General features: G+C 33.9%; 1 protein-coding gene across 3 annotated transcripts; it reads left to right on the forward strand.

Moving 5' to 3' along the window:
- Positions 1-1,750: 1,750 nt before the first annotated feature.
- Positions 1,751-23,687, forward strand: ncam3 (neural cell adhesion molecule 3). Of its 3 annotated transcripts, XM_039773634.1 has the most exons (17): positions 1,751-1,939; positions 3,633-3,707; positions 4,222-4,434; positions 7,013-7,156; positions 8,112-8,249; positions 9,246-9,360; positions 9,708-9,871; positions 11,121-11,245; positions 11,619-11,760; positions 13,854-14,018; positions 14,692-14,811; positions 15,442-15,444; positions 15,948-16,072; positions 17,555-17,717; positions 19,777-19,990; positions 21,027-21,134; positions 22,804-23,687. In XM_039773634.1, exons 1-17 carry the CDS (start codon positions 1,894-1,896, stop codon positions 22,853-22,855), a joined length of 2,112 nt encoding a protein of 703 aa, XP_039629568.1. In that variant the 5' UTR covers positions 1,751-1,893; the 3' UTR covers positions 22,856-23,687. The 3 variants fall into 3 exon arrangements, with proteins under 3 accessions (XP_039629568.1, XP_039629569.1, XP_039629570.1); XM_039773635.1 differs by lacking the exon at positions 15,442-15,444 and having other exon boundaries at positions 1,752-1,939; XM_039773636.1 differs by lacking the exon at positions 21,027-21,134 and having other exon boundaries at positions 1,758-1,939.
- The last annotated feature ends 2,012 nt before the right edge of the window (positions 23,688-25,699 follow it).

A 25,699-nucleotide genomic window follows, 5' to 3' on the forward strand; every position in this document is an offset into this window, starting at 1 on the left:
AATTAATTCCTCTTCAGGCTGCCTGCCATGACCTTTGGTCATTATTTGATATTCTTTACTTGAACAAATCAGTTGAATTACTTAATTTAAAATCATTTCTTTTGTTCATTTACAAAACTTATATTGTATTTGTGTCAAAATAATAAAAAATTAATATGAAAAAGCAAAACAGCAACCCTTATGCTAAAATTAATGTTTTACTTATCTTGCATTATGTTTTTGCAAAATCCCAGCATTGTAGCCACCATTATGACACATCTTAGAACTGCAGAGGTTGTACCATCACTCTGTTTCAAATATTCACTTCCTTGTCCTTTTTATATTAGCGAGGGTCCCAATTTTATTACTGACATTTACCTATCTAGCTGGTATCAGCTCCACCTGCCCCCACACCCCGTGACCTTCGTCTGGACTAAAGCAAGTTAGAAAATGACATGATGTGACACTTACCTATCTACCCAAACACCCGGATAATCTCCTTGTTTGCTTCCATATAGATCATTGTCCATTCTGATCACAGTGCCTTTATTCCATGAAGGTTAGTCTTCTACTCTTAGCAGCTTTGTCAAAACTTGGGTGCCAAACTGGGGCAGGTCATGTCATTTTCTTACCTGCTTAATCAAGACCATGGTTGCAAGAGGCCTGGAGCCTATCCCAACTAACATAGGATTCAAGGCAAGAACCAACCCCGGACTGGAAGGCATTCTATTCTAGGGTGAACACACTTCACATCCACACACCAAACACAGACTAGAGCCAACTTAGCATCACTAATTCACCTAACCTGCATGTCTTTGCATTTAGTTTCACTGTCCCCATAACTATTTTATAGTGACAGAAAAGCTCTTTAAAGGAAAAAAGAGTGAATGAAGTACTCTGTATAGCACATTCATGTGGAAATCCATCCATCCATCCATCCATCCATTATCCAACCCGCTATATCCTAACTACAGGGTCACGGGGGTCTGCTGGAGCCAATCCCAGTTAACACAGGGTGCAAGGCAGGAAACAAACCCCGGGCAGGGCGCCAGCCCACCACAGGGCTTACACATACATACACGCACCCACACACCAAGCACACACTAGGGCCAGCTTAGCATCACTAATTCACCTAACCTTCATGTCTTTGCACTTTGTTTCACTGGCCCCATCACTATTTTATAGTGACAGAAAAGCTCTATAAAGGAAAAAGAGTGAATTAAGTACTCTGCATAGCGCATTCATGTGGAAATGGTGCCTTCATTTTAATTATTAACGTACCACTCATGTAATTTATTAAAATTAATTTGCTGCATAGAGGCATAGCTTGTTTGTGTTTTTCATATTAAGTGTAGTTTAATTGACCTAAATGCCAGGTAGGCATGGCCAATAATATTCAATATCATTCAAATTGTCTGATATATACTGTAAGTACATTCCCAAATGTGTCTAAACTACATTTAATAAAATATATAATAATCTGAAATAATTGGAAACAATCACATGATATTTTTCTACTATGACAATAAAAATATCTTCATGTTGTTAGAGTTGAGAACCCACCATATCCTGTGATGCTGTACAGGGGGACTGAAAGGGGAGTTTTGGCGCCTGATAGGGTAGGGTCATCTTTATTTCTTTCTTTTTTTTTTTTGGGAGGGGAGTTAAAATAATTTTAAATGAAAGCTCCTGCTGTTGTGAATGCTTATGGAGGACGTGCAGAGATGCTAGAGATAAGAGTTTAGCAGGAAGGAATCCTCTCTTTGTGATGCAGAAAACTCCTATAAAACCCTTCTTCTCAGACCAACTGAGCACAGGACTTAACTGAAAACATCTGAAGCATCAGGAAGTTCTCAGTCACAAACAGAAAAAACTGCAAAGCAACAGAAACTGCAAGTGCAGCGTAACAGAAAAATGCTTCGAATTTTAATTTGGATCAGTATCTTGGTAATCAATTCAGGTAAGTAAATTTGTAACTTTTATAATGCCCTACAGAATTATTATAATTTTTCATTTTTTGAGCAATGTTGCAATATTTTGTAGTTGATATGAGATGTTAAACTGCAGTAATACATCAAAACTGCATTCAACAAATATATAAAAATTCAACCTCAATTATTGTTCCAATTTTTATATAGTAAGCTGTTGAGCAATATGAAATAGTACAGTAAAATACATTGATACCAAATATCACCAAAAATAATACATTGATATATGCAATTCAACAGTAGTTATTAAATTTACAGTATTTTAGACTATTGAGCAATGCGAATAATAGCATTAAAAGGCAGTAAAATGACCACATTTTAGGTAAGAAAACTATTTAAAATATAAACATACATTAATGCTGCAATTCTGCTGAGGAGGACAGTTGAGCCATTATATGATATAATATTTTTAAAAATGCAACAAAATTCTATCTATATAAATATTTTTTAAATGAAACTATTTTAGTCTACTATTAATATAAATTTATAGGTGCTTTAAATTAATCATGACTAATGACTCCAGCATACCCTGTGACCCTGTTCTGGATTAAGTGGGTTAGAAAATGACATGACAAAAAACAAAAGATAATACAAGATGAAAGATGAAATATTGTTTTTTATTTTCATTTTAATATGTGCATGGCAATATTAAGAACTCTGTGAAAATTCCAGTTAGTTTTGTATAATATATTGTATGTATATTCTATGAAAACTGTGCCCATTTGTCAAACTGGTTCAAGAAACCTTAACTTGGAACATGGAACTGTAAAATTTGAGTGTTAATAACTGGCAGGACATTATATATATATATATATATATATATATATATATATATATATATATATATATATATATATATATATATATATATACTGTATATATATATACTGTATATATACATGAAGGTTTAAAGAAAAAATTACAGTTCATGCATTTCCAAATCTAAATAATAATAAAATTTATGATGATGACGATGATGATGATGACACATAATCCCATTTAAAAAGGAGGTAATGAGAAAACCATACAAAACCCAGACATTTATAATTTGCTATATATAAACTTCTGATTTAAAAGACAACACATTATCTGTTCAATTATTTTCTGTCCTATTCATATAAAGAATAAGAATTTAATAAAGCAGCAAATACGTGAAAAACAGAACAGAACACCAAAATTACACCATGGAACTAATGTATATTCACAGAGAATCAATATACTTAAATATGTAAAAGACATTACCATTTTCTGTGTGGTTTATTCAAAATTCATTGTACTGTTAAATTCAATACGTTAAGGAGGTTACAGTTACTGATGTTTAGACATTGAACATCCTTCAACTGTCAAGTGCTTTTGCATCCAAAGTGGCTTGAAAACATCAAGGATGAAAGATCAGTACACTGTCCAGATGAAGCAGACTGATTCAAAGTAGAAATATTTCAAAGAATTGTCAATAACACTACAAAAAACAGTTGTATCATATTAGTCTTAGATCATTGCCAACCAGAAACTGTTTGTATGCAAAAGAGGTAGGAGACATGATGTAATAAAGAGGAAAATGAATTCACTACTGTCGTGTGGCTTACTGTTCTAGATAAGATTGAGGATTCAAGTAGAAATATACATTTGTGAACAATTTAAAATTATCATAAATGTTTTTCACAGATGCTGCTAAGAAAATGATTATCATTCCGCCACCAAGTACTGAGATCTACACGGATACGACAATCTACTGCAGAGGTTGGGATTTTATTTGGTTTTAAAAATAAGGCATTGTATTAATTAAATATTTTATACAGTGTCATTGAGTCTAATTGTTTAGTATGTGCTATTCTTTGCTGTAAACTAGAACTAGAAATTCTTTTTCCTTTTGTGGTTTCTTTAAAAGAGAAACCGAAACATTTATTAATACAGTGCAGCACATTTATAGAAACAACAGACAAATTACAATAGAGAAAAATGTATTTAATGGTTACAGTGGCAAGAATACACTGTATGTACAATTTATTAATATTACAGTATTATCAGCAAAATGCAAAGGAGGGAAGCAAAAACAAATGTATATTAATTTACTGTTTGTTACAAATAATGATCAAATATAGATGAACAGTTTAATTTGTATTGTAAATTTAAAAATATTTCACTTCATTTGAAGACATAGTTTGCAGATATTTCTTATATAATGCTAGGATAAAGGCTAGGAATATAGCAATACAAGTCAGATGTGTTAACAGGTTTTGTGCTTTCTTCTAAGTTTCGGGAGGAGAAGCAGAATTCCAATGGTTCAAACCTAATGGTGAAGAAATTTCTGACAATGATGATGATCTTCGGGTAGAAACGGTGGATGAAGAAACTTCTAAGCTGATCATTGCAAACATACAATTGAAACACAATGGAGTGTACAAGTGCAAAAGCATCTTTGAAGATAACCAGGAGAAAGTCTCCTCTATATCAATCAGTGTTACCAGTAAGTAACCTTACTTCTGTTTTCATTAATGAATATATTGAGCAAAAGAAAGAAAAAAAAATGGTTTATGATAACTTACAATATTAATGCTTAATCTATCAAAATATCTTCTTGAACCAATTTTTGCGATTCTGAGTAGTGATCATACTGACTATGCAACCACCCACACTAACTTAATTCAGACCAATTTTGAGCCATAAATCAATCAGACTTTTCCTGGAGCTATGACACAGAATCACTAACTACCGTACCACAATGTAGTCCATTCCAAATTTTAGCATTAACAAATGTTCACATGAAACAAAGGATGTTACATCTCTTACAATGTTTTTTCATTCATTCTTCTCTCAGCTTGCTGATTTAACTAAACATACAATAATCATATAACTTATGTTGAGTTCCACCAGCAGCAAGTATAAGGCAGCGCATTACCCAAATTAGAACATTAGTGCTTTACTGGACTGAGATGGCACATCTGTCTTTTGGATGAAAGCTCTCTGAACTGCTTTAGAAGCAACAAGCCAATAATAGAAGACAAACTGAATTTCATTTTCTTGTAGAAAATCAGACAAATTGTATTTCTTTCTGAAAATAGAAGCAGTTCCATTATGAAAGAAAATATGAAAAAGAAAATAACTCAGTTTTGGGAACCAATCTATAGTATGTGTTTTCACCACCTGTTGTATGTTAGTGTGAATCACTCTGAGCCATGATGAACTGAAGAACTGTCCTAAGGGGGGAAAAATACACTCACCTAAAGGATTATTAGGAACACCTGTTCAATTTCTCATTAATGCAATTATCTAATCAACCAATCACATGGCAGTTGCTTCAATGCATTTAGGGGTGTGGTCCTGGTCAAGACAATCTCCTGAACTCCAAACTGAATGTCAGAATGGGAAAGAAAGGTGATTTAAGCAATTTTGAGCGTGGCATGGTTGTTGGTGCCAGACGGGCCGGTCTGAGTATTTCACAATCTGCTCAGTTACTGGTATTTTCACGCACAACCATTTCTAGGGTTTACAAAGAATGGTGTGAAAAGGGAAAAACATCCAGTATGCGGCAGTCCTGTGGGCGAAAATGCCTTGTTGATGCTAGAGGTCAGAGGAGAATGGGCCTACTGATTCAAGCTGATAGAAGAGCAACATTGACTGAAATAATCACTCGTTACAACCGAGGTATGCAGCAAAGCATTTGTGAAGCCACAACACGCACAACCTTGAGGCAGATGGGCTACAACAGCAAAGGACCCCACCGGGTACCACTCATCTCCACTACAAATAGGAAAAAGAGGCTACAATTTGCACGAGCTCACCAAAATTGGACAGTTGAAGACTGGAAAAATGTTGCCCGGTCTGATGAGTCTGGATTTCTGTTGAGACATTCAAATGGTAGAGTCAGAATTTGGCGTAAACAGAATGAGAACATGGATCCATCATGCCTTGTTACCACTGTGCAGGCTGGTGGTGGTGGTGTAATGGTGTGGGGGATGTTTTCTTGGCACACTTTAGGCCCCTTAGTGCCAATTAGGCATCGTTTAAATGCCACGGGCTACCTGAGCATTGTTTCTGACCATGTCCATCCCTTCATGACCACCATGTACCCATCCTCTGAAGGCTACTTCCAGCAGGATAATGCACCATGTCACAAAGCTCGAATCATTTCAGATTGTTTTCTTGAACATGACAATGAGTTCACTGTACTAAAATGGCCCCCACAGTCACCAGATCTCAACCCAATAGAGCATCTTTGGGATGTGGTGGAACGGGAGCTTCGTGCCCTGGATGTGCATCTCACAAATCTCCATCAACTGCAAGATGCCATCCTATCAATATGGGCCAACATTTCTAAAAAATGCTTTCAGCACCTTGTTGAATCAATGCCACGTAGAATTAAGGCAGTTCTGAAGGCGAAAGGGGGTCAAACACCGTATTAGTATGGTGTTCCTAATAATCCTTTAGGTGAGTGTAGGTGTATAATTGTAAATGTGTGTGATTTCATTAAAAAATTATCTGTAGATTGTTAGGCTGTGTTACAATTACATAGCAGCTGGCTAAGTCCTTTGTTTTTCCACAGTCTTGCTGGGCTGATTCATCGTGTATTGTTAGGTATAGCAATATAATTATTTATTTATAAGTGTTTTTTCATTTTCTGTGCTTGATATTTGCTGACTATGTTCCTTGGCCTTAGCACATATCATTACGTAACCAATAAATACTAATTTAAGATTAAATATTAATATTTCAGAAGACTGGTGGTTTACTGATTTTTTAGTCTGATGTTAAACACCCGCTCATTCTGCTCAGGAGTCACAATCCATAAAGTAAGTGTATGCTCAGAAATTTTATGACATGCCTTTTTAAAATTTTGAAACTAAAAAGCCAAAGTAATTCCAGCATTCCAGACAAGGACAAATATTCAAAATTTTTTCTCCACAAATTTGATTGATTTTATGAAATCCTTAACATGATGTTGCAGTGATAATCAACCACACAAGATCAATATTAATTCCTCTATACTGAATGCATGTTTTTTTCCAGAACAATTTGCTAAAATCAAAGTCTTATTTTTCTTTCAGAGAAGATCTCTATATCAAACACAGACACCTATAAGGAATTTCTAGAAGGATCAAATGCTGTACTTTCTTGCAATGCGACTGGGATTCCTGCTCCTGATATCATCTGGCTGCATGACAGACTTGATGTGACCAAAAAAAATGATGGTGCGTATACCATATAAATAAGAGAAAGTTGTGGTAAAGTCATTAAAAATATAAAAGTTATGTGAGTGTCATTTGTTTTGTTTATTTCCTTCCACTTTATGCTGTGAGTTTATTACTACCATAATGGGGAAGGACTATAACAAAGTAGTCAGGCAGCTCAAGACAAGAGAATGACCGCACTTTCAGAATATAAAAATATACAAGTTTCCATTTTATCTCTACTTATTAAAATTGTTTGGAAAGTGGCAAAATATCTGTTTTTATTTGTGTATTTGTTTGTTAGCTTGTTTTTGTTTTGAATAGTCATCTGTACTTTCTTCACTTACAGCCCACTTCTCTTCAAATGACTATATTAAGTAGAGTGTCCAGTGGGGGCTGGGTGGTCTTTTGGCCTTGGAACACCAGCAGAGTTTCTTTTTTTTTCCAATTTTGGATTTTTTGTTTGTTTTTTTTTCTGTGTCAACCCCCCAGCCATCTGATCTTAGTACCAGATTAGTTTTTAGACACATATTATGATATTGTGTATAAGGAAGTGGCCCTTCTATTAATTACATATCAATGTTTTATAAGATTGTATGGATTTTGTTTTCTTTGTTACTTATTCATTATTATTCTTACCAAATCGTATTTGTTTTTTTTTTCTTGTAACTTTCTCTTTGACTTCTTGTAAAGCACTTTAAACTACACTCTTTGTATGAAAATGTACTATAGAAGTAAATGTTACTGTTGTTGTTGTTGATAAACATTACCTTAGAAAGTAATCAACGAACACATGAGTTGACCTGTCTAAGCTGTAAATATATTATTGAGATTTTGTTTGTATTTTAAAGCAAGAATTCTATATGCTATATGGTAGCCTTTAATTTTTATTATAGTCATATTAATGTACTGTAATTCTAAATCATATCTTAAATGTAATCAGGTTATTAGAGTTCGGTCTCTTCTTTTAATACAGACAGGATCAAGGTCATTGACAATCGCTACCTTCATATAAACGGAATTCGCAAGACGGACTCTGGGACTTACACTTGCAAAGCCCAAATTAAACAGAGAAATGAAGAACTGTCTAGGGATTTCTCAGTTGTGGTTAATGGTAAAAAAATGCATCATTTTCTTGATCTTCTTTAAAAAATCTTGAAAGAAAAAAGTGTGACTTAATCACACTGGAAAAAATGTTTAGTGCATTACGGGAATAATCAGGCCTTGCAGACTGATTTTGAGTAATGTGGCCAAATACTGAAGTATTGAACTGTACACTTGAGGGATGCAGCTTCATTTAATGGCCACCCCTGACATATTGTGCATATAATTTCAGAATTATATGAACAATTTAATACACATTTGTAATTTGTTCCTGGGGTTCACAAAATTGATGTGATTGTAACGTGTAACAAAAATGCTTAAAACTTCCATTATTTAAGTCTTATTCATCAAGGTCAGTATCATAGACAACTGGAGCTAATGTTGGCAGTACTGGGTCCAAAGTAAGAGCCAACCTTGGACAACAAGCCAATTCATTTCAAGCCACATATAAATGCCCAAACTCAATCACTTTGAGTCAGAAAATTATACAAAATACACTTCCCTAGTATGTATGAGGAAAGTACATAAAATACACAAACACAGGGGTAACATGTGAGCTCTGCAAAGGCTGTGTCTGGGCCAGGATTCAAATCCAGAACTCTGGAACTGTGAAACAGCAGGGCTAACTACTGTGACACACATAAACTGCTGCACATGGAATGATTAGTTTGTTTTTTTGTGTGTTTGTTTTGTTTTTTGTTTCAAATCCATTGTTTCAAAGCACAAAGAAAATAATTACAGCTTAATTGGAATTTGTACATTTGGAATGCATGGCAGGATAAGTAACAGGTTTACATACAGATTTATTAGTGCATACTGAATGGGTATTTAATTAGATAAAAGAGCTTTGGCCACCAGGTAACTTTACAGTAATCTGTAATTACATGCTCTAGATAGATAGATAGATAGATAGATAGATAGATAGATAGATTTTCTTCTGATTTACCACACCATACATACGCTTTGTTTAATGTTGTTCATTGCTTTGCCTTCTTTTTTATTGCAGTACCACCCACTGCACAGATTCAGAAGGAGAAAAACATAATTGCTGGACCCAACAAAAACCTGACCCTGATTTGTTTGGTAAATGGAAATCCCAAACCTACAATTACCTGGAAGAGGTAATTTACCTTCTATTAAGTTTTACTTCACTTCTTACTTTTCTATTGCCCTCTAATGTGTAAATAAATTGCGCTACTTGGGGTTTTGGGGATACATTTGGCATGCAATTTCGGTTGATAAAAGTTTAATTTGGTAACTTATAGCAAAATAACATAAAATTATATTGCACCATGTGCATTTATATAGACCAATATAAATAATGAATGAGTTCATTTTGAAATATGTTTGCACGTGTGTTTCTTAAACTAAACTGAGATGGCAATTATCTGGACATTCGCCAATTCTGTTGATCACTTGGTTTCCTGCAATTGTTATTTTGTGTAAAATATATTCACTTTCACTTCAGGAATGAAAAACCTCTGATGATGGACACTTCTAAATATTCATTTAACTCTGACAAAAGTGAACTAAACATTCGTGGAATTGAGAAAAGTGATGAAGGAAACTACACCTGTGTTGCAGTTAACACGCTTGGAGAGGCCAGTGATAAAACATGGCTGAACATTTCAGGTAAAGCTTAGGATAGGAATATTCAATGTGGTTCTATACATGGTCTAATGAGAATAAGTGTCTTACAGATTTTTTATAATGCCTCGCCTTCAAAATGTTACAATATTTAATTTCCAAAGACAGGTTTTATGTCCAAAGGCCAGTTTGATGAAATCAACTGGGAAAGCAGAGCTTTTTCTGATATGCTTTATTAATTCCTGTGAGGAGATTGTCTTTACTTTTAATTTTTTATTTTTTTTTTAAATTAATTTAAAGCAAGTAACATTCCATACCACCCATGAGATAGAGAACAGGGCCAACAGCCAGAGTAAAACTTTAAGAGTAAAAAAAGGGGGGCGAAATTCCTTTACTCCAATATAAATTCTTATTCTAAAATGTTATTGATTAGATCCTGCCAGGTTTTTAAACAATTTAGCACAGATCCTCAATATTAGCATTTGATTTTTTCCAATTTTAAATGGTACATAAAATCATTTGCCCACTGACTTAAAAGAGGAGAGTTAGGATTCTTCCAGTTGAACAAGACAAGTCTACATGCCAATAGTGTATTAAAGACAATTACAGTTTATTTGTCCTTCTCCACTTTAAGTCCATCTGGGAGTCCACCAAACAAAGCTGTTAGTGGACTAGGAGGGATTGTGACACCAAGGCTGTTTGAAAGGCATTTAAAGATCCTGGTCCAAAATAATGTTAAGTTGGTGCACACCCAAAACATACTGTCCAATGAGGCTGGAGCTCGATAGCAACTTTCACAGGTTGGGCCTTACCCTGGAAACATTTTGGACAATCTTAAATGAGACAGATGTACTTGATACAAGATTTTAAGTTGAGTAATTGTATGCTTTGCGCATATGGAGCTCGAGTGAATTCTGTGCATTGCTACCTTCCACTCCTTTTCTTAAATGTTAAGTAAGAGAAGTTGTCTTTTTGTGTGATTTTTAGTGGTCACGGTCAGCCATTGTACAGCACCCAAAGTGCAATTTTCAGGTTAAGGGCCTTGCTAAAAGGCCCAATGGAGAATGATCCCTGCTGGCAGTAGCAGTATTTCAACTGGCAACCTTACAGGGCAGATCCTTAGCTTCAGAGCCAACACTCTGTGTTGGTTTCTACCAACACTTAAATAAAATACATACAGAGTATTGTCCATGATGCAGATGAAATATTGTACATTTACAGTGTTCTTATATACATAAAAACAGACAGAGAGAAAGAGAGAGATCTTATTTTATTATTATGCTTTTCTCTTTAGTGATGCCAAAGGTTATGCTGAATGAAACTGCAGTTGTTATCCCAGGGCAAAACATCAATATCTCCTGCAAAGCAACAGGTGATCCTTTGCCAACCATCATTTTTTCCAGGAATGGTAAAACTTTGGTAAGACACCTGTTTTATGTTTTGTGAAATTAATCAGTTTTCTAAAAAGATGGCATATGCCTGTTATTTGGTATTTTCTAAAGTACAGTATGTGTCCAATAATCAAAATAAAAGGGAAGCTGCATTCCAACAAGAAGACATTTGCATTCTGAACCTTTTTGCTTTATTTAATTTTTCTCTTTGATATAACACTTTTAACCCTAACATTAAATCAGTCGGATGCACCATGACAGATGAAATTATTGTGTTAAAAGTGTTAATATTTGTTTAGGCAATAGAAAACCCCTCAGCAGAAAACAACAATAAAAAAGTTCTATTTAAATTACAGTTTTGCCTCCCTGATAATACTTTCTCTCAATTTTTTCTATTCCAGAAATCAGATGAAAAGAAAAATGCAGATGGGACCACCATTGCCAGCTTTCCTATCAAAAACATGAACCCAAGTGATGGTGGAGCTTACACATGTTCTGCTACTAGCCCGGCTGGAAGAGATTCAAAAACAATCCAAGTGATTAGTAAGTATAGACATTTTGCAATAATCCAGAATTACAATTCCATAAACATGCTTTATTCCATTATATGATTGTGGAAGTCAAAGGCTTTCTAGGCAGGGCAGAATGAACCCTGGATAGGGTGCCAGTCCAACAATAGCTGTATTAATTCACAAAGTTCCACTCACTAATACAGGGACAGTCAACCAACAGTTCCTAATCATCTTACTTACTAGAACTTAGGATACAGAAGGAAACCAGAGTACCCAATTCAATCCAATGAGCACATAGGTGAATCCTGCAAACTCCACACAGGCAACATCCAGGTTTTCGGACTTGTGTGGTGGTAGTTAAAACCACTGAATGCCCCACTTTCATATTATATTGAAACAACAATAATAATTCATGTGTAGAGTTTGCATTTTCTCTTTCTGTCAGATAAACTACAGTTGTAAATTGGCTCGATATGAAAAAGTGTGGACTGGCAACTCCATTGTGGGTTGGTTCTTGCCTTGCGCCCAGTGCTGCCAGAATATGCTTTGACTCACTGCAATACTACAGTGATGAATGCTAAAATCACATGTTAAGATGTTATTAGCTGAATGCTTTTTCTCTGTCATCACACTAATATGCCATATAGATTCCTCAAACTAGTTAGTTGTTGAAAAGATTTCAATACAAATGTCAGAGAAAAATGAAGAAATATGAAGGCAGTGTGCAAAACATAAAGATTTTACTTGTGCAGGTATTATACATACGTACAAAAATATAATTGTAAGTGTGCTCTTCTGCACAATGACGTCAAGTCCATTCTCAAATAAAGCCTTACAGTTAACACATGCTAGGAGTACAGGCATACTGTCTGCCTCATTTAACTAAGTGCTAGCTACATTTTAATCATTTGTTTTATAAAGGATTTTTGCTTAACTATTTTATCTGGGTAAATGGGTGCTCATGGATGAAAGGAGGCTTCTGGGGAAGTAGTCCAGGGATACAAAAATGCTGAAAGGCATCAACAAAGTTTATGAAGCTAAACTCTTTCATCTACTTGAGGACATAATTAATTAATATTAACAGCTGCCTTTAATGTGGAAAGTAGAAAGAATGTCTACACAGAAAGGGTCTTTGGTTCCAAAACTATTGAAATTCCTTGGGGAATTTTTTTTTTTTTTATTAAAAGGGTCTGGGGACATCCAAAGCAGACTGTTGAGTCACTTAGCTTAAATGGTGAACAAGATGACTTTTAAAAAAAACAAAAGGATGAGCAACTTTACAATTATTTCAGTGGTTAAGAATGTAAAGTAAGAAGTTTATTTTCATTTTTAAGATTTATTATGTCTTGGTGTTCATCTTGAATGCACATACCAGTCTTTCATTAATATCTCCCAGATATTAAAATGTAGATATAAAAATCCTTCTTGATCGTCTTCTGCATTATCTTTGACATTAAAGAAAAGCTTTCTTTTCTCAAGACTGGAGAGTTTCAGTTCCCCTCCTTTCAGAGTGGGATTATGCTGGTTAGTGTGGGGATACTCCTGTTTTTTTCATTTGAGGCAACTTCTTGTGCACTTTTATAATTGTGTAGTATTTCAATTCACTCCATAGGTGGTCCTTATAGAGAGCTGTACCATGCTTTCTTTGATCAGACACTCTATTGCTGTGTTGAGATGTTGAACTATTCTGTTATTTGGTGCAGATATCCAGTAACATGTGCTTCAATCAAATAACTCACTTCAGTTAATGATATATAAGTTATTGTTTTCTTAATATATATTCATAATTTATATTCAAATGATTACAAGGTTGCTGGAGTCCAGAAACCTCCATGGCATGCCTGTTCTTTAATAAACTTATTGTAACTGCTGTACAGCTTTCTGTTAAAGAGCAAGGGGGTAATTCAGATCCTTCATCATAAAGCAGCAGAATTAAACTTTTCAAAATCATTTTACTACATCATTAAAAAGTGATGATTGGAAGTATATTCATCTAGAAAAGGGTTTAAAGGAGAAGATTAAATAAATACATTTCATTGAAGAGATTGGTTAATTCTTTGATCTGGACTATGAGGGGTAAAATAATCTTTTTTTTTTAATTATGGCATGACTCTTTTCCCACAGCTATTCCTTCTACTCCTGTTAATGTCATGGTCATTCCTGGACCAGCTTCTCTAAAAATAAATTTTTCTGGCCTTTTGGATGGGGGTGCACCAATTATCAGCTACACTTTGCAGTGGAGACACAAGGGACGGAACGACTGGGACAGCACAACTGTGAAAGCCGCAGGTGTGTAATATGGAAGCAAATGTGATAAGCGATACTATCCATCAATCTATCTAAAAATTGCTAAACAGCATCCATCTACATGTCCATTCAATTAGCTTACAATTCAGAGTCATGGAATGGTAGCACCTGTATAAGTTAATTGTGGGTTACAGACACACACACCCCAACACTGACTAACGTCAAATTGAAAACTAAGGCTGTAACAGCATGTACAATAAAAAAAATGTAGAATATTAAAAGTGAATTTGTAAGCAGAAGTACATGCATCAGCTAACTATTCTTTGAGGGTTTAGTTCCAATGACTTAGGTTAATTTCTACTCATGCTCAATGCCCGCATGGTGTTTGCTCATTCTCTCAATATTTTTGAGGTTTTACCACACATGCCTTCTCACATATCATAAAGATCTACTGTATCTTTGATTTTAATTAAGTTTTCCTTGAGATAGCAAGTGTGCCCTGTGACTGATGATCTCTCTTGGGTTTTTTCATGCCTCATATACAATATTTTCAACAAAAGCACAAGCATTTTACATGAATGTAATACAAAAATACCTATTTCATATAATGAATAGTTGTGAACTTTTCTTAATTTACATGACCTGTTTTCTTTGTTGTGCAAGCAATCTAAATCTTGCCAAATATACAATTTTTTATTTTTATTTTTTTTAACAGAACCATTGCGAATCTCTGGATTGAAGTCATATGAAAAATATGAAGTTAGAGTGTCAGCCAGTAACACTGCTGGGCAAAGCAAATTCTCAGAAATCATGACAGCACAGACGAAGGCACTGCGTATGTATTAATGCACACTTTGCTGACACCTTTACGAACTGTCAAAAAACATTTTGGTTTTTGTAGTAGGCTTGGAGACATCTGAAAGAAAGCTCTGATAGTAAAATCTTTCCATGTTTTCATTCAGAAAATATCAAATCTAAACAATGATTTTGTTTTACTTATGTATACTGCATACTAGTATTTTTACACTACTAAAATCTAAAATAATAACTATTTTTAAGATAAAAATCCATTCCTGTAGTCTCCAAATCTGGAGGTCATTTATTTCTGATAGCCTGTTGTCACTGCTAACAAATGATGTAATAAATTGTAATATATTGGAGATAGATAATAACTACATATTCAGTATGAAATGCATGAGAGATTTGTAGTTTCAGTAATTGTTTGTCTGTTATTCAATGTATTTAATCAAATGATGTCCTCCATATTCATGTTTTATTCTCAATGCTCTCTGAACATTTTCCTTGGCTCATCTCCACCTCCATCATTCATTGCAATCATGTGATTTCCCATCCAACATCTTCTGCTTTGATGACATCTTTTCCACTGCACTGTCTTCATTCGTCCACTGTTGTGCTGGCCCCATCAATCCCTCCTCATCCTGTGGCTTCCCATATCAACCTGCAGAAGGTAACTGGTTTCCCAATTGCACAACCTATCAGTAATATTGGCATTAGTTGATCGTTTCTATAATATCAAGTTAAGAAGAGTGGCTGGGTGTCTCTTTATAGGGTCTTACTCCCTTTGGCAGTGAATTCAACTGAAACTTTGACCTCTGATTATACTGAAGCTAATTTTACAATATATTTATTCATAATTAATATACCAAAAGTAACAAAAATGTCTTTGAGATTATTATTAAAAGATAATCTAACTCTCATGTGTACGTGACAAATTGTTAAATAAAATATATTTTTTCATCACAATCTGTTTCCGTAGATATTTACTAATGGGTGAGATTAGTATTAAAATACTCTACTGTAATAATGAGGATTCAGTGAGTCACTCTCAATTATAAATAAATAAATGTGCAGTGGCTAAAACAATGTAGCAATTATGAGATAAGATTAAGAAATGACAAGGCATGATACCAAAGAGCAAAGTATTGAGTGCTTAAATTGGTCTTTCAACAGGGGAACCAGACAAGCCTGTGTTTTCTTCTGAGGGCACAGTTGAAGGAAACTCTTACAATATTTCATTTCAGCAACTAGAAGATGGGGGAGTTCCCATTCAGCATTATATTGTTCGCTATCACGCAGTGAGTATCCTATTATTTTTCTAATGGGCCAGCATAATGGACCATGCCATTTATATCCAGCAACCCTGTTATTCTGATTTCCATGTAATCATTCTTAGGGAACACGTGACAATGGAAGCCAGTCCCAACAATGGCTGGGGGCAATACTACATCTACATTGGGGCAATGAACTCAAATTAAAAGAAAACTTAATATATTTTGTTGTTTTCATTTTCTCTTATATCATAAGTACATTTAAGTTTGGTGGAAAGCCTTTTATGGGTGCAATTGCACCCTATTCAGGACCAGATTTCTTCTTGAGTCCTGTACTGTCTGGATAAGTTTCAACCTCCATAACTCTCAGCTAAATAAGAGGATTTGATTTAGAGATGAATGGTTAGATGTGTAATTAGTTACTTAAAGAAAATCCTGTTTATTTTATAATATAATAAAAAAATATCCTGCTAAAATTTACAAGAAGAAATCATTTAGTACTTAATTATTATTATTATTAATTATTCAATTGAATAATAAACCTACTCTAGTTAGAGTGAAGAATATTTTAAAGATTCTATCTATTACTTAGTTTAATTTCACTAAATGGCTAGTTATTTTTCAAAATAATAGACATTGGCTCAGAATAGGGCAGAATGATGGCACACCGATTAACACTGCTACCTTAAACATGCAATGGGCTTGGGATTCATTGTCACCTTCATTAACTCTTTGGATATAGTTTGCATGTTTTCTCTTGTCTTACTCTACCCTAACAATCTGGGTTCTTTATAAGCAGATAACTACATTTCCAAAGTGCAAGTGAATGTACATGTGTGTGTCTGTGTGAAAGTGTGCTCTTTGATTTAAATGATGCCCCATTTGAGTTATTTCTTTCCTTGTGGCAGGGTGGTACTGCAATAGATTCTGATCCCCTTTAAAATGAAAAAAGCAGGCTTAGAAAATGAAGGGACTGATAGGAATAAGCAACCTATGGAATAGCACAGTATTTTACACTATAAATACTTTAAAGGTTTTATGGAATAAACAGTTCTCCTGTGAAAGAGTGCAAATGATATACTTGCAGAACCAGTAGTTTTACACCTTAATCAATTAAAAAATGTAATTCACGAAATAAGTGGTTAATCTAGAAACTGATTAGTTTCTTATCTTTACTTTTTATGTTATGTATTAACTGTAAAGACTTCTTAATGTGTTATAGTTTTTTATTCTGTATTTCTAATACTAAAACTGCATAGCTGATTCTATATAAGCATCAGGTAATTTTAGGAAGTCATGACTTTGGTCAAATTTGGCTGAAGTGGTAAGCTTCTATAGATGAAACTATGAGCTAAATGTTAGACTAAAAATCTGTAGTCTTGGCTTTACAAATCCAAATTCTTTTAGATTGGTTGAAACTCTCACTAAATATTCAGTCATTGTTGATACACAATGCCTTGGGATACTTATCTCCTGTACGTAATACATAACTGCTTTGACTGTTGATAGGTATCAGGAAATGAGGATGTGAAGGAGCTGAGGTTAGACCCTGAAGCTAAATTTGTCATCCTTGAAGACCTCGAATGGAACACAGAATATGAAGTGGAAATCAGGGCTGTCAATAACCGAGGGGAATCCAAGCCATCAATTTACAACTTCAACATGCCACAAGGTTAGCTAACAGACAGAGCAATTATTTTCTGATTTAACATGTAAGACTGCTTAAGTCTGGTGGAGTGGGAAGGGGTTATTAACAATTACAGTTTGAATTTTGGTTATTAAAGTTTCTAATGAAGACTGGACACTAACAGCAGTGCCCCATTCTAGCAAGGCAATTAGTTTAATTATCATCACTTGTAAGTTGCGATAAATAATTACAAAATAACATGATATTGGGCATATTCCAGACTAGATATAATGAGAACCATATATCTACATTGATAATCTTTATGTAGTTCACACATCAGAGGAATATATTATTTTGATTGTTAAATCTAGATTGGCTCAGTGTGCGTGAGTGTGTTCCTGCTATGGATTATTGCCACATTCAAAACTGTTTTCTGCCTTGTCTTGAAACAGACTTCACTTTCTGAAATCTTATATTGCAGTAAATGTGGACAAGCAAATAAATGAAATATAAAAGACAAATAAAGAAAGAGATATGAAGTACAGGAGTGCTAGTAGATAGCCATCATGAGTTTGGAATGTAAATGCTTTGTTTCACTAATGTGATGGAGTTTTATGATGAAGAAACAAAATCATTTGACAGCAGTATTGGGTATAATATAATGTACTTAGCATTTCAAAAGCAAATACCCATGCAAGGATTATCATCACGTACAGCAGGCAGGGATTCAGAGTGTTGTGTGTAAATAGGAGCAGAATTGGCTTACATTCAGAGTAATGCTGATTAGGGTATGGGCAACATTTTCCTAATTAGGAGATAACAAAAGTGTTTCAGAATGTTCATAGTTGGGGCTGCATCTTTTTTTTATTTTATATAAATTACTCATATAAAAATGTAACTAACTTTTTTTTAATTTCACTAACTGTACAATACATGATATATCTTTTTATGGGCATATATGTGGATATATTTAGTTAAATTAATGTAAGGTTTTGTAAATAGACATAAAATTACATAGTGGGAACCCTGAGAAGGTAAATTCAGGAACTATCCACAAAAAGACTTTGTGCTAATAGGATGATGGGTTACATAGTAAGCTGTATGAAGGGCAAGTTAATGAAGATTATGAGGATTTGTTAATGGAAGAACACAAAATAGATTTGTGACGTTACATAAGCAGGTTTTGTTTATTGTTTTGACGTCCATATTATAAAATGAAAAAGTGCTAGACATATTAGAGCACCGCAGGGTATGAATTGCTAGATGAAGAATGAGAAAATCGTTTAATATGTTCAGTTCAAGAATTTCAAGAAAAAGAGACATAATAAAAAGTTTTTCAAAGCATTTTTTTTATTAGAATTATAATTAAGTACAGTAAACATGGTTTTCAACATGGATACAGGAGCAAAGATGAAAGCTGGTTATGGGTAAATTTAGGACAATTTGCTGAAATTCTTTAAATAGTTGAATGTAGCATCTCTACAGCATTTCAATGTTGGCTTCAAATAATTTCAAAAATTGGATCCAAGTAGGAAAAAGGTGAATGGGTTTTGGATGATAACTTATAGCTCATTTCTACTAATAGACATTTAATGTCATAACCTATTACAAAATTGTAATTAAAATGAGGAAAATCTTTGCTATCTAATAATTTTACAGTGTTTGAATTCCTTTAGCCAAGCAGGATTTGTTGTTTTAAAAATGTATTTTTTTATGATGGCATTATAATCAATTGTATGCTAACATTCTTACATAAATTTTATTTTATTTTTATTTTTTTTAAGTGTTAGAATAATTTCAGTTATGACTGCAAGGTTGAAGTAATTGAATGCTGATTTTTTGTAGGTTGTTGGTTCTTTGCCAAAAGGATAACTGATATTATTAGAACTGTGAATTAAACCAAGCCTATAAAACAGAATCCCAGGCTAATTTCAATATGTGTACATTGAAAGGTTAAATGTTATTAATATATACTTTTACTATATTGCTAATTTATTCTGGTGCAAACAAAAGTACAATAAAGTCACATTAAAAATTCCTAAATACTTTGAGTAAAGAAATAGACTAACAGTTATGGATCTTTAAATGTCCTATTTTCTTCTAGAATTGAAAGCTGTATCTCAAAAGAAAGGCTTGGGCATTGGGGGCATTGTGGCCATTGTCATGGTCATACTTCTAGTGTTGCTTATTGCTGTGGACACAGCGTGTTACTACACCAATCACTGCGGGATGATGATGTGCATTGCTGTCAATGTTTTTGGAAAGAGACCACCAGGAGCCAAACAGCATGACTTTGAAGGAAGCAGCAGATTCACAAAGTAAGAAGCTAATATTTTTGCAAAGTCCAAGAGCAGGGTGTGTGTAGTACCAGTCATCTGTCTCACAATGAATGGATAAACTGTTTAATTTAAAAGAATATTTTCTTTTGCTGTCATCCATCTTATATCCACCATCATAACCGTGAACACATCCATCTTGTTACAGAGTCCTTCATTTTTTGTTCTAGTTGTGACAGGATATAATATTAAAATTCACATACATAATCATTTTCAAAAACACACTTCACACAATCAAGATAAAGATACCAACAGGCAGCTTCTATTGAATTTAGAAATTAATTCTCATCCATTCATCCATCACTCATAAAACCTTTTATCACTCCTTTCTTGTAACTGCCTCAGCTCAGACATCAAAATGGAAGCATCAATTTTTGAAATGTCATCCATGAGAAACTCATAATCTAGTATAACATTTTACAGGAGCACAATAACCTACTTACAGTCAAGCAGAAGGCCAGTAGTGGGAAATGTAACTGCTAGTTGAACTTCTTAGCCACTACTTCCCTTAAAACAACACAAATTTAAATTACTTTGGAGATTCTTTGTCATGATTACAGTCTAGATAATAATGCTATGTTTACTTCAAAAACTAAAACCAAAGACCAGACCTTTTCTTTTCATATGTAACCTCAGGCATATCTAGTATTTGTTAATAGGAAGTTAAATGTAGGAAAAGTATTCATAAATCTGTATTTTTCAAGTGAAAATCACTATAAGCAGGCTAAAGGCCATGTCCATGAAGCTGTTGCTTCAGAGCCTATAAAGGAATTGAAGGAAGAAAAACCATTGATTGCTATCAGGTATGAAAAAGAGTTAGCTGTAAAGCTGAGGCTTAATTGATTGACTCCTGATCTCTAATTTAACAATTTCACTTATTTTTTTAAACAAAATATGTCATTCTTATTTTCCAGAGATTTTATCCATTTAATATCATGAACTGTACTATTGCTTTCCTTCCAACTTCTTGCTTACTCACTTCTTTGCTTGCATTTGTTATTTGTATCTTCTTGAACAGTGAAGTGAAGTTACAAGGGCTAAATTTGCCACGGGGAAGTGTCTCGAAACAGCTGAATGGGGCACAGTGTGAGATGACATGTGACAAGGCTCCTCTCACCCAATTTGAGTAGGTTGCATGCAAAAGCAGTAAAGGTGGAGACACTTACAGGCTGTGTTCTGTACAGTGTTCCACAAAAAATGACCTGGGAGCTGAAAACAGAGCGATAATCCCATTTAATGAAGATAGATAGATAGATAGATAGATAGATAGATAGATAGATAGATAGATAGATAGATAGATAGATAGATAGATGTTAATGGAGCACAGAAAAAAAATTAAAATATGCATTTTTAAAAATCAATATTCAAAAAACATGTAGAATTGTACTGTTGAATAATTTATACACAGATACATACAGTAAATGTTACTACTATCACTAACAACAACAACAATAATAAAACTAATAGTTCATAGTATAGCATAAGATTAAAAAATAATGGCAATAAATTATATATATAGTTTAGTTTCAGGTCTATTGAAAGCCACTAGAAAGAAAAAAAAAAATTTTCAACAACAGTCCAGATGGAGTTATTTATGTTGTAGGAAGCAGAGTAGCTAGTCTGCAAATTGAGTGTGAGATTAAACATTAAGTTTTTTTTCCTCATTGGGTTGTCTTAATGTAAGATAACTAGATTTCAATAAATTTACAAGATATTACAAAAATGGTCTTATGGGGAAAATGGCCAACAAGCCATTAAATTTAAATAATTTTGTATTGAAGCAAGAGATTTGAATAGAGTGAATGATAATATCATGCAGTAGTAGGCTTTTTAACCTCTGCTTTAAAATATCACTATGTTAGAGCAATAAAAGTCATGTAGGAATATAAGTTTAACATGACTTTGCATTTGAGAGAGGTGGCTGTTAAATAATTTTGTATATATTAAAGGGATGAATCCACATTTCCCAAAATTTAACTTGGAGAGTGAAGAAATATTTACCAGGTAGGCATTTCAGCAAAGGGAACTATATTTCAGTATCTTGTGACTACTTGAATAAAGATGTCTTACTGCTGGAAGGATGTCAGTTTCATGATATGCTGTGGCCAGTGGAGATGACATCGTATTATCTGAAGAAAATCAGAAACTAATTAAAAACTCACTTGCATTCATAATGTACAGTGTATCTGAAATCGATGTCATACGAAAAACTGGCAAACAGAAAATAACAAAATAAAACATTTGACATGACCGTTCAAGTGGCAGAACGGAAGTCTTATACATTAAACTGAAACTAGACAGATGATTTAGTTAAATAACACACAGCAGGCACATTCTAATTCCAGAAAATAGGATCAAAAACATCAATTAAGGAAGAATTTCACAGAAAAGTTAATATTAGCCTTAGTTAGAATGAGAAATAGTGCAGCTGTCCAAGGGTACTGGAGTTTCTAGTTGAGATGATGTTTAATTTTAGTTTGGGGTAAAATATTGCCTGTTTTAGTTTCCAGTTCATTTTTTGTTTCCTGTATCAACATGTGTAACTGATGAATAGTACTTGGTTTTCTCAATGATCTATTTTAAAAATTGGTAAATAACTCATATACTGTAAGCTCTAATTATTTTACAATCTTTTACAGTTAATTCTATGTGTCATTACCCATATTAAATACTGAAATATGAAAAAAATGAATCTGCCCTATTTTTTAGCATTATTAAACCACTTGTGCACCCATAATGCATAGCATGCTAAAGACATGTGGGGCTTAATTGTGTAAAATCTTTTTTGGTTACAGAAAACTGCCACACAAAGGAGAAAATGGATCCTCTTCCTTCACCGAGGCCTGACACTACAAAAGCACTTCAGTCTAAATAGTGAACACATATCATTTTTGGATAAACCAAGCAGCTGCTGAACTAACTATTGAATTGAAATGACCCTGGATCAGAAGATAAATGGCATGCATAGTCACAATATATAAAAGAAAAAAAATGAAATGGATTTTTCATGCAAAAATTGAATACAAATGAAGAAAAGTAAAGGGATGTGGATTTTCAAAGAAATTAGATCTAAAAACCAGAGGCAGTGTAATTTTACACTGCAATACTATTATTAAAAGACTCAAATATTATTTCTTTAATATGAATTGTGACATTACTTTTTTTAACCTGTAGAGTGGGAATAGCAGTTCCTTATCTTGCATATCATACAGTAATTACAAATGTAAATACTTGTAAATATACTGTATAACAATATATACTGTAATGTTTGTGCCATTTAAGCATGTTATTTTTCCCACACATTTCCTCCTATTTTGTCTGTTTTTGTAACCTATTTATAATTCTGTATATACATATATATATATTTAGTTTTTTTTCTGTTGTTTTCTAAAACCTGTCATATTTAGATTAGAGAGAAGATCCAATAGAAGTTATGCTTCTTTAATTGCACTGATAAAATGCAGGACTGGTTGATACTGCAGTGCTGCAAATGAAGTTGGATTCTTAATTTTGGCAGCTATTTTTTATATGCTGTGTAAATAATTGCTTTAATAGTAAAGAAACTCAAGCACTAACCTGAAATTTATAGAGATGGAATTTTTTATAGATTTCTAAGTGAAAAGTAATTAAAAAAAAGAAAATGTAAGATAATAAACATTTTTGTACTAAATACATTTTATCCATTGTCAAGCAGTTATTATTTATTGGAACCATCCATATTTTTTCTTTTTTACATGCTTCAGTTTTTTGTTGTGCATGTAAGTATCAGGATACTCAAGTAATGTTTGGAATGTTAGGTAATATCAGTGTGGAAATAATTTAAAAATAGGGAGACAGGCATGAAGCAGGTTGGGTGGAATGTCAGTCCACTTCAGCCCTGAATATGAATATACTCACACTGACACTGAGCCAATTTTAAGACAGCTATTAACCTAGCATTTCTCAACCTTTAAGTATTTGTGACCTGAGTTTTTATAACACTTTTAATTGCGCCCCCCCTAACGTTTTTTGAAAGGAGCCCACTAATACCAATTTGTTCTTTTTTAATTAATGATATATCATAGATGCATATTTTATTATACCTACTTAACTTTTATCGACATTTATCTAACTCTATATTTATTGTTCTAGTATCAGAATGTAGTTTAAGTTCATTTGTTTTGGTTTCAATAGATGTATTTATCATATTTTTGATTCTTGTTTTCTTTTTTTCACATCTTCGCACCCCCCTTTTTGTTACTTCGCGCCCCCCTAAGGGGGCCCACCCCACAGGTTGAGAACCGCTGTATGAACCCTAAATGACTACATCACCATGATGTCTGTATCAACACATGCAACCTAAAAGGTTGGTTTAAATGCATCACAATAAAAATATAAAAAACAGTTGACAGAATTCTAAAACGTAACTGGAGTTGCACAGTCATGACAGTATTTGCCTTTCTAGAGTATTAGAATGTCTTGTCTGAAGAATGCTGTAAAGTGTCAAGCTAAACTACTTGCTTGTTTTGATTTTTTTTTGTCCAAATGGTTAAAATGAATACTTACTTTCAAAGTGTGAAAATAAATATATAAACAAGATATCTTCTGCCTTGATCACTTTGCTAAAAAGTGACCTCAGTTTAATTAAATTACTGCATCATCTACTTTGGACAGCCATTATGGTCCCTTGGTGATATGGCTAAAGTGTAGAGTACAGTGAACAAAGGCCGTAGGCCGACACACTACGGGACCCTGAGCAATTCAGTGCCAATGCTTCAAGAAATGTATAGAAATAAGGATGATTAGATAAGTATGATTTACAAGTCAGCTTAAATACAATTTTAGCTAACACATATATCTATATATCTATAGATCTCTATATAATCTTCATTTGGATCTTGATCTTTGTTTGTCCGTGAATTAATTAGAAGAAGAAGCACTAGATGGAAGTAGAGAGACAGCTAAAACATAGGCATTGCATTAAGAATCTCCTCCAGGCTTATACTACTGAAGACTGTAGTACGCCAGTCACACCTCAAAACACAGACATTCAAACTAAACAAATTGTTGTGCTTTAAATTAACTAAAGAAATCTTCATTTAGATCTTGATCTTTGTTTGTCCACGAATTCCACGCATGCATAGACCACCTTCCAGTTTAGTACGTTGTTGTTACTCATGGATGTCAACAATGTGCCGGAATAACGAAAGGGGTGGTGGACAGTGTTACGCTGGTTAGCTCCTGAGGCCTGGTTAGAGAATGAGATTGCCGAAGATAAAAGGTACGTGCCTACGTAACATATGAATGAAAGAAAGACAGTGAGTAAAATGAATGACAACGTAACAGCATGTTCCGGAAATTATTATTGTTACGTTGTAGCCGGCGAGTGTTGTGCGTCTCACAGTTGTACAGTGGCTTGCTCACATGTCAGTGAAGTGATCCCTATTTATGCTTTAAAGAGCCTGGATACCGATGTGTCTCCCTTTTATAACCATTGCTCCGTGTATATTGCCTTACTCTTTGGATTGCCACAAAGCAACCTGCGAGACTGGAGAAAGGTTGAGAAGACATTGTGAGAGGAAACGATAGCGTCGTGAAAAAGAGACGGACTGTGAACAGGCAGAAACAGAAATGCTCCTACACCACCACATAATTACTATTCGGACAGTGATTCCGAGTAGGCCGTTCCTTATAAAAAATCACAATGCTGTG

The sequence above is a fragment of the Polypterus senegalus genome, chromosome 12 (genome assembly GCF_016835505.1).
Source record: "Polypterus senegalus isolate Bchr_013 chromosome 12, ASM1683550v1, whole genome shotgun sequence".
Classification (NCBI taxonomy): domain Eukaryota; kingdom Metazoa; phylum Chordata; class Cladistia; order Polypteriformes; family Polypteridae; genus Polypterus; species Polypterus senegalus.

Coding starts and splice junctions, on each gene's coding strand:
- ncam3 (XM_039773634.1), top strand. CDS start 1,894: ATGCTTCGAATTTTAATTTGGATCAGTATCTTGGTAATCAATTCAG. Junction 8,250..9,245: donor TTTCTCAGTTGTGGTTAATG/GTAAAAAAATGC, acceptor TTTTTATTGCAG/TACCACCCACTGCACAGATT. Junction 9,872..11,120: donor AACATGGCTGAACATTTCAG/GTAAAGCTTAGG, acceptor TTTTCTCTTTAG/TGATGCCAAAGGTTATGCTG.